This window comes from Crassostrea angulata, chromosome 10, assembly GCF_025612915.1.
Source record: "Crassostrea angulata isolate pt1a10 chromosome 10, ASM2561291v2, whole genome shotgun sequence".
In the NCBI taxonomy this organism is placed as follows: Eukaryota; Metazoa; Mollusca; class Bivalvia; order Ostreida; family Ostreidae; genus Magallana; species Magallana angulata.
Window position 1 is genome coordinate 52,721,608 of NC_069120.1, and position 10,702 is coordinate 52,732,309.

The 10,702-nt window shown below is 34.4% G+C and overlaps 1 protein-coding gene across 1 annotated transcript; it reads right to left on the minus strand.

The window, feature by feature from the left end:
- Positions 1 to 443: 443 nt before the first annotated feature.
- On the minus strand, positions 444 to 9,679 carry LOC128166178 (lymphocyte expansion molecule-like). The gene is made up of 11 exons (XM_052831178.1): positions 9,512 to 9,679; positions 9,239 to 9,326; positions 8,074 to 8,244; positions 7,686 to 7,811; positions 7,457 to 7,594; positions 6,203 to 6,346; positions 5,521 to 5,688; positions 4,662 to 4,790; positions 3,957 to 4,081; positions 2,161 to 2,290; positions 444 to 602 (listed from the first exon to the last, which is right to left on the minus strand). Exons 1-11 carry the CDS (start codon positions 9,559 to 9,561, stop codon positions 591 to 593), a joined length of 1,281 nt encoding a protein of 426 aa, XP_052687138.1. The 5' UTR covers positions 9,562 to 9,679; the 3' UTR covers positions 444 to 590.
- Between the last annotated feature and the right edge of the window lie 1,023 nt (positions 9,680 to 10,702).

The following is a 10,702-nucleotide window of genomic DNA, read 5'->3' on the forward strand; positions in this document are numbered from 1 at the left end:
AATGTGTATCAAATTCAACAACATTTTGGTAAAGAAGGTTTTCCATATGTCTTTAGTTTGTAAGATTGATCCCCAAGAAGTTTTGGATATACTGAGGGATCAATCTCCGTAATAGTACAGTTACATCAAAAGTTGTTACATTTCATCTATTCTTATGCAGATTTATATAAAAAAAATTAAAATCGAAAATTTTTCTTTTTTGCACCTTAAATTGATATCCCATTTGGGCTATTATATCCCAAATGGGTCATTATATCCCATTTGGGCGATTGGTCCCAACCTGTAGAAGTCAGCATCTTTAAAGCAATATGAGCTGTATTAGTAGATGACTCTGATATATCAAGGTCAAAGATCTACTGTGGACTTCTATTGGTTTTGAGGTCTACCAAGTACTTTGTATAAAAACTGAGCCTTATTGGTCCTCTCACATGACAGGCACTACATTTTTTTGTTTCAGTACATGTATTTATTAAAAAAGCTAAAATAATACTGGAAAACAGGAGAAACTGTCCCTCACTGTAATACTAAAGTCAATTTGATCCTGGACTTCTAAGGGGGGCAACTCCTGGTACATTGTCAAATACTTGGAATTATTTGTTGGACTGCAAAGAAATAAAATTGTAATTAATGATCAACAAATAGAAACTCATTGAGAGCAAGAACGTGAGAAAAAGAAGTCCTAATTGAAATGGTAATGTGCAAAAAGGTTGAAATGTAGGAAATGTTAAGTTTTTCAAGTATTAATCAATGCCATAATTAATAACATAAATTAGTGTCATTAAATCTATGGTTTTTACTGGTACGTGTATATGGCATTGGAACATTTCATGCAAGAACAATTATGGTTGGAGAGTGGAGACTTCCAAAAAGTCTGAATATGTGGTTACGAAATTTTTGGTGAAATAATTAAGAGAAAATGAATTAGTACAAAACCTGTGGGAAAAATGAATCTTTGTGCAGAAAGTTGATACCTGCTAAATTCAGACACCAAAGTAAAACCCAATCCAAATTTAAAGTCCAAATTGAATTTTATTAACAGTGTAGATACATTAAAAGCTGGCAAAATAATACATCTCAAATGCAGAAAAAAGAACATGGTGTATAAAAAATATACAGTAAATGATATATTTGGCAAAAAATAAATACTTTTAAAAAAAATACTATTATAAAATCCTAATCTAATGGTAATACTTCACAAATGAATTGTGTGCATTATTAAGAAAATACTAATACTGATTTTACTCATTCTAATCTGCCAGTGGTAACACGCCATTGCATTTTATGCTTAGTTTATATTGTGGCAGCATTAATCAGACTAGGTAAAGGAAACGGTGGTCTGTACAAAGAGACTGGTTCCGTGTCCAGCTGAGGTGATGTTTTCAATGTGCTTATCAAAAAAAATAATCTCAACACAAAATGTCTTGGCAAATATTATTTTTACATACATTACTCAATATCTACAACTTTAATAAATTATATCACAGAAAATATTGTTACCAAAAAAGATAACTTGTTAAAACAGTACAACAACCTATAAGTCTTGCAGTACACTGTGTCAATATTGAAAAAAAATTGTTGCTATAAATTTTTTTTTTTAATTTTGAATTTAAAAAAAAATCTAACATTCAATAAAATCAAATAAAACACGCATGGTATAACATAGTGTTGTTATGTAATTCACTCTTAACCAAAGGATTCCTCGAAAAGAAATCACAAATTGGCTACAATATTTCCCAATACTGTAAAAAATTAACTAACTAGCTAAATCCTAAATTGTTAAAGTCATCAGCACTTAAGTTTTCTCACCTGCAGACAGGTGTATCATCAATACTGAGAGCAGTACGTATCACACAGCTTAACAATAATACTGAATACAAGCCATAGAAGTCGCAATATGAGCAAAACAAACATATCATAGACAGCCAAACAAGATGTGCATACAAAAAAAAAAAAAGATCACAAACTCTGGAAAATAAAAATGAAAGAAAATCAACAAAAATACTGTACAGTCATGATGGCGGGCACACAGAAAATCACAGCACAAACAAACAGTGAAAGATAAATTAAACAATTATGTCAAAGGGAGGTAAATCAAGAACGGATCAAGGTAGATAATCCAGTGCAACCACACCCGTGCTACCACTCAGAGAATTATTATACCACGGTGGCAGCGCGTCTGGCTGCAAAGTCCAGCTGAGCTTTTGTTCGACCGACATAGACTTCTGGTGGTTCAGGGGTCACCAGAAAAACACGGTCCTTTAACTGTACATCCTTAGCTCTCACTCTCTCTCTGTAAAATAAAGGGTACAGGTAAACTTACTAGTACTTTCTCTACAACCACTACAAATAGACCACCACAAACAGGTTATAAATCTGATCACTGGTATCATAAATTCATTACATATGTATTTTTTTCGAGCTTGGATTCAACAGAAATAACAGTGGGTGGGGCTTTTGAATTTGTGGTTCACTTAGTGTGAAAGTAGAATAGTAAATATTATACAGTATTTAGGGTTCTTTTGTTCATGGGGGATATGAATTGATAATATTTTTGGTTTACTACCGTATATTATATTAGTACACAGTACAAGGTATGTCAACCTTTTTTTCTATAAGTACCATACAAATCGTATCAGTAAGTTGTTAACTATACATGCTAGATTGATTTTCAAATCCTGCAAAAACTGGTGTAGCATTTTCAAAGCATTCGAACATCAAATTTCAAATAGATGGACATACTGTAAACGTGGTTATATTGACGAGTTCAAAATTTGACGATTTTTTAGTAAGAGACAATTGGCGAGTTTTAATTTTGACGAATTTTTGAATAAGAGTAAGAGTTATCTATCTTTGATTTCTTATAATGCCAGGGTTAGAGTTATCTTTCTTTGATTAAATTGTACTTTAAGTCTAGAGTCATCTCTCTTAAATTGCAATAATTAGCGACCACTGCATGCCTTTGGCTATTTTTGTTTAATGTTTAATGTTAAAAGTTGAACACATATCAAATTATGTTTTGCTAAATTGAACAAACTAATCTCATTTACGATGTTGCGTTGGTTGAAAACGGCTGCGGTAAAACTGTTGAGGCTGTTCGCGAAAACCTACCCGTGGCCCAAAAAATCAACCGGCATTAGCTATTTTCGATGTGTTTGCAGCGCATAGAAGCAAAACAGTCTTATCAGCATTGAAAAAGCTAACATTTGATATGTGTTCGTACCGGCGGGTTGTACTGACGAATTACAGCCGCTAGACCAAACAGTTAATAAGAAATACAAAGAACTTCTCAAAACCGAATTTCAAAACTGGTACTCTGAGAAAGTTCGCCAGAAACTAGAAAATCAAAAGCCGGGGGGAAACTTAGTTGACATAGACATGAGAACGTCGACAAATAAACCGCTCCATGCAAAATGGGTGCAGAAAGTTCATGGTGTTATCAGCAAGGATTGCGACTTTCTTGCGAACTCTTTTACAAGCGTTGGTATTAATAAAATTTAACTTTGATTGAAAAAAAAAGTCTGTACAGATTTGATGGAATAAAATTGTTCTTTGTATTTTGTTTTTATTCACTATACGATATTGCCTGAGGTAACAAAGTAGGTCAAACACGGCATGATAATTATGCACGCAAAGTTATAGAATGTTGTGACGATTGAGTGATAATTACATTTAAAACTTCCTTGTTTAGATTCTAGTTTTTTTCAATGCTAATTACGTGTTTTTATAGCTATTTACATTAATGAATCATTAACTTTGATCAAGTCCTAACGGGATAATGCCGATAAAAAATTCTTGTATTAATACGCTATATATATGATGTGAAGTTTGGCGAGTGGAAATTTTGACGAGAAAATAAAAATCGCCAACATAGTCAAAATTAACACATCGTCAAAATTTCCACGTTTACAGTATACTTTGCTTAATCTGTTAACAGACTTGATTGATTGCTAGCTTACTTGAGGAATTTCTCCATGACGGCGTTCAGTTTGCCGGTCTTGGACTGGAACACACTGCCATGGCCGTTCTTATGCTGGCACTCCTCCCACTTCTGAACGTCATAGCGACCAGCTCCCACAGGGTTCTGAAGAAAGAAGGACTCCACTGTAGATTACTGAGTAAGGACCATCAGACATGACAAAAATTAACATCTCTGAACATGAACGAGATGAGTGAACATCTCTGAACGTGAACGAGATGAGTGAGGTTTGAACTAGGCAGGTCCTCGGTCTTGCGGTTGTCTGGCAACAAGTGATATTTAAACAAGTGACCCATTTGTTCTTGGTTTTATTAAAGCATCTGTATAATTACCAAGTAACTTTTTCTGTATTCTATAAGATTTATAGGCCTTCTTCATACAACAAACAAAATTTTTATGATAACACAAATCTGTTCAACTGTAATTGGGAGTGAGCTCAGGTTTGTATAAAGGAGCGACCTCAGGCTTACCACCACTCAGGACCTCAGGTACGGACAGGGAAACTCCTGGCTAAAAGCTCAGATCATTAAACACAAGAATGTACTTGTTAAGTGAGAATACCTTCCGATATGTTTCTCCTCAAAACAGTTATTGACAGCATATGGTTTCACCATCATATGATGACAAGACATCTTACTTCAGACATTATAATGACAAGACATCAGACATTTAAGTGACAACTTACAAAGTTCCTGGTGAAGAACCTCTGTGACACTCGGTCATTCCTCTGGGCCGTGGACAGGAAGCCGGGTGAGTTTTTGGTCTCGGGCTTGGACAGCTGTTTGGGTTCATATGTCCCTGGTCCAGGTGTTCCCTGTATATAAATCCTTATTAATTATAACCTATCTATAAATCATTATTAATCATAACTAGCAGTAATTGATAGTCAACTCCTCAAAAACTCCTCACATTATTTCTTAATTGCATAAAATTTTCTGCAAAATTTGAAAACATTTTTTTAAATGAAACAAAAACGAAATGCTGGCTATAGATAATAATTCCCATATATACATTGATTATAAAATACTAGTGTAGTTTTAGTAGATATATTTTTGTATTATATATATGCTTGACTTTCATACACTACTCACAATGACTTCATGTATTAAAAATTTATTACCTGAACTTGCATTAATTATGGCTTCTACGTGGTTTATGGTTTTGAATCAGCTGTTATTTTGTAAGCAATATAACTTAATACAATTTGTTAGCACCAGTACATATAGAAGTGTACAACAGAACAAATATATACGGGCTACAGTCAGCATTTTTCGGTTATGCTACATCAGCTTCTGAGTGAGTTGCCTTAAATTACTACTCGGTAACTGTCAGATGTTAATACATGTAGTTATAAGCTATAATTGATCCACAATTTACATTGATGATCAGATCTCCTAATTAGATAAAACCCCAAATGAGTCCACTGGCCTCCTCTGTAAAGATTATTTTCAATATACTGGGCAGTAACTTAAGATTTCCACAAACACAAGACACAACATATAAATCTGTTTTGACAATGTGGTAGCTTGATATTCCTCTCTCACCTCCTCCTTGGGACACTGTGATAGAGTGGAACAGAGAATTCGTTCCGTTCCTTTCCGGGGATGCTGTTCCACTTTCCCGAACTTTCCTTGTCGCACGCGGTGCTCTGTCTTCCAGTCGTCCACAAAAGACTTCAGCTCGTACTGCCCTGGTCCTAGGTCAGCCAGTTTCTAATCAAAAATATTAATTAGCTTACAATCCAACAAGCATTTTGAAAGACCATATATTATAATACAGTAATACTGTATGCCTAAGATCCAAGATTGCCTGCAAATTAGAATCTTAATAACTTAAAGGTTAAATCAAGTTTCTTTTTACAATCTAGCATGCATAATTCTATTTGAAATCATTCACTGTCTGTACAAGAAATCAAAAGGTACTACCATAATACAGTAAAACTCGTTTAGTACGAACACGGATATTGCGAATTCACGGATATAGCGAAGTCATCTTGGATCCCCAACTATGTAAATTTATTCAATTTCTAATACGGCTATAACGAATTACGGATATAACTAAGTAATTTCTTGGGTCCCAGTGACTTCGTTATAACCGAGTTTTGCTGTAATGTAGTTAACAAAAATCTTCTTGGTCAAAGTTTATATGTCATTTATTTTAAGATGGTATATATGTGTAAAGATATAAGACCTATAGAGAATGCAATGTTACCAAGGCAACACTTACAGGAGCAGCCAGGTAGCCATCATTGATTGGCTTGTTTCTGTCCCCGGAGAACAAATCGTAGGGCCCCCTCAGGCTGGTCACCTTCTCCACTGCCTCCTGGGTGAAGCTCTTGAAGTTGTAGGTTCCAGGTCCCAGTTCCGAGCCCTGAGAAAAATCAGCATTCCTCAATGAACCATTTACAAAAATAAAGAACATTACGAATGATAAAGATTTGATATATTGTAATAAAACAAAGAATGAAGATACCCATAAAAGTGCAAGAAAATTCACATGCAAATTTTAAAATTCTGACACTTGCAAACTTTATGAAAATACAACAAAAGTTTGGTGCTTGCAATTTAATACAAAACTACAGAATTGCAGGATTAATTACTCATGTAAAATATGATATCTACAGTATACATTGTCAACTATAATTTTGAGGCTTTGGGCATTTTATGGGGAACTAGAGAGAAATTGCAAATAGTTTAGGGGGCTTCAGGTAAATATTGAAATGAACAACATTTTTGCTCCATTAACCATCACTGACAAAGTGCAAATACAGGGCAAAAATAACTTGGTATACAGTATTCTTATGAACTAATGAACAAATGCATTTTAAAGCTGCTTGGTCCGATTTTTTTGTAATTACAGTATCAAATTTTTTTCCATACAAATCATTTATCTTAGAAAATTATGGACTTTTTCCTATTTACACTAGCAGAATCAGTCTCCTTTCAAAGTTAGAAATATTCAAAGTAAATAAAAATAATTTCTTTTTGGGCAAACGAAAAAACAAACCAAAATGCATCACAGGAATGTTTAGAGAAGGAAACCGTTTGGTTTCGTCACCCGAATAATTGGGGTTATTCAATCCGCATGATATGCATTGATTGTAAAGAAAGCAAACTTCAGAAATATTAGCGAACAAAACTTACACTTTTTCATTTGAAATTTGTCTGATCATTTCAACCTTTATTTAAAGTGATGTCAATGTCGTAAAACAACCATACCCGTCTTGTCGTCAGGGGTAAACTTTAACATGAGGCGAAATAACGCGGCACCTTTTTATGTCGTTTGATTTGTTAGCAAATTTTGTACGAATTTTTCTTAATTGAAATTTGGCTTAATTGACTGGGAAAACTACTGCAATGTCTATTATTATTATACAATCATATACTTAGCATAACCATCGTTTAAAAGTGTGCACAAAATTTGATACAAAATCGGACCAAGCAGCTTTAAATGGTGTTATTGGATATAATTTAGACTTACGACAGATGGTAGATTTCTGGGGGTGGAGGAGCCAGCGTCTAGCATCCCCACAGTGCTAGTGGATTTCTTGGCCTTCTCCTCTACTGCTGAGTGGGGGATTCCACCCTTACCATAAGTACCAGGGCCTGGGGTCTCATTCTACAACAGAAAGGGCGGTCTGAATCTCAAAGTACAAGTGAATAACAACAATTCTGGTTTCCTCGACAGGTCTAAATTTTTTAGTTCTTACAGCAGCCACATTTTCTTTGAAGCGTTGATCCCTGGTCTGACAAACTCCACGAATACTTCTAGGTTTTTCCTCGGACACCTGAAGGAAATCCTTGATGTCGTATGAACCAGGAGCTAGCTTCCTTTGCTGAAAATAAAGTTAAATCAAGTGTATACTAACAGTTGTAGAATATCTAAATTTCTGATGTATGATAAATCTAAAACCATCCCACTGGGCAAGTACACTAGCTGATAATCTTTTAAAGTTTATCCATCTTCATCTTGCTTTAGGCATCCTAAAGAAGTCCAATCTTTATTCTAATCTACTTTGTATATTAATTTGATGACAAAGCATATTTACATGTTGACAGGTCATGTTATATGAATAAGTAGGCTAATGTGATTAATACCAAGAGTCGTTTCAGTTCCCACTGGTCTTTGTGTAACAGATGAGGAAGGGCGGCCATTCTCTCCACTTCGTAGGCTCGAGCCCAGCCCGGCCCACTCGCTCGCTCATCCACAGTCTTCTTATTGAACCCACCCACATCCACCTTGTATGAACCAGGGGCCAGTCGACGATTCTAAATAACAGAAAAAAGGATTCTCATATTTTCTGCATTCTGAAAACTGAAGAGTAACATGGAATCTAAACATAACCTCACATTACATGCATCTCGTAAGAGTAGCTGCAGATCTGTAGCTCTCTGGTTGAAAAAATTCGGATAGACAAACCAGTTTGTCTATCCGAATTTTTTCAACCAGAGAGCTACAGATCTGCAACTACTCGTAAGAGGTGAATATAAGATTAACTGTATTCAACACCTTCAATTTATTGTCAAAATACAATAAATTAACAAAGTACATTAATTGCAACAAAACACCATACATATCTTTTAAATTACAGAATAAGTTATGCTTTGTTTTTAAAGATTGGATTTCCCAATAATTTGTAAATTATATTTCAACTGTTTTTATTTATCTTTTACATGCAGTTTCAACACATTTTTTTTTTATAGTGTTTAATTGCATTCCACAAAATGAATAGAGACCACTGACCAATACATTTTATATGCAAGTTGTAGTTATTACATACTAGTTAAAGGTAGTCACTTTTCATGACAAACCCAAGAAACTTGATTGTAGGTCCCTTTCATTACCCTCATCTGTAAATCAATTTTTATGCTTTCATGATGTTAAAATTCATTATGTAAAAATTAAATTCAAATCGATTTTGAATGTTGGAATGACTTCACAGTTCACAAGGCTATGTATATATGGTTACTGATCAAATATAGATTTAAAAAGCTTTATTTCAATCCTTACTTTTCGTCAATATACCAGCAGAGGTTGCAGGACAAAGTTCATTATGCTATTGAACATCTAGTGTTTGGTATATATACTTGATAGTCAAAGATTAATATAAAACTAACAATCATGTAAATGTGAAATATATTTATAGAACTCTCAAAATAATAATGTCCAAATATAGATTTATATATAATTTCTTAATTATATTGTATTTTATATTTCTGTTTTAGCCATATGTTAACTTGTATAATCAGTCAGAGTGTTTACCAGTTCATCAATGGACTTTTTATCATACGGGATCTCTGTGAAGGTCCCGGGATATTTACTTTTGGGGTGCACTCCAGAGACGTCAAATCTAAAATGATACATATAATGATACAATAGCAAAAGCAGTCAGTGATCCAGACATTGCAAATTTCTTGGCATGACAGATATAATAAGGCATGTAGAGTGATTCTATTTATTATTCGAAAGCGATTAATTGGGGTCATGAACACTCCCCCTAATTGGCCTAAAAATGAAATAAGACGAATGGTGTACCTCGCTGTTTGGGTTCCAAATGGGGCCCCTGTGTATTTTTTCTCGGCCATGGTTGTATTTCTGATAAATCAGCTGATAAAATCCCAAATTTTCACTTTAACATCTTTTTTCTCTGTACTTCAGCGGGAAAACGTCACATGGCAACCATAACAAAAAAAGGTCCGGCTATTTGACGGACTAATACTGCAGGGATTTAAAAGCCCTGCAAGGAAAAGTAAATGATCAAAAACTGTTAAATCAGTTCAATAAAATCTCCGTAATTTTTATATGAATTATAAAATAATTACCAAACTTTACCATAGTTCTCTAATTTGTTGGGGAAAAAAAAGTAAAGGCTAATTAACGAAAAATTCATGTTATGAAGGGAGCTGATCAAGGATATAGAATCGAACTCCACTTCACACACACACACACACACACACACACACTATATAGACACACACGCACGGATTTCATGAATTATATTTGTAAGAATTTTGTAAACCTATCTCACAGGAACAAGTTAGATGTGCATGAAATAATGTAATACCGATTTTTTTTTTTGCAAAATGCATAATGGATGGTCACTATTGTTTATCACTTCATCAATAATTTGGAAGTCTCTTCAATTTTTGTATTCCGTGTACTCTGTATGCCCACTGGACTAAAAACTCTGGAAAAAAAATAATTGTTTGTCAGATCTTGCCTCTGCTGGGTTTGAATACAAATATCTAGCATAGGTAAGGTTTAACGCTTTAGCTAGTCATCTTCGCTAACCAAGGGTTTTCGGTCCACTTTGCTCCTCATAAATTTTATAAATAAGTTTATGGGGAGCAAAGTGGACCGAAAACCCTTGGCTAGCGAAGATGTAGCTAGTAGGTACATCACTATCCAATCGTTTTTCTCATCATTCACATGTGACAAATATGATTGTTGCAGTGCTGACTGAAATAGCAGGCCTGCTTCAAGATTGTAGCAGCTGCTAAGTTTGAAACTAGGTCCTGTTGAACACACTGAATGAATTAATGCTGTTAATGCTAAACTAGCATATCTTTCCTAATCACAATGGCTATGTAGAGCTAGTTAACTTTTACTATCACAATGGCTATGTAGAGCTAGTTAACTTTTACTATCACAATGGCTATGTAGAGCTAGTTAACTTCTACTATCACAATGGCTATGTAGAGCTAGTTAACTTTTACTATCACAATG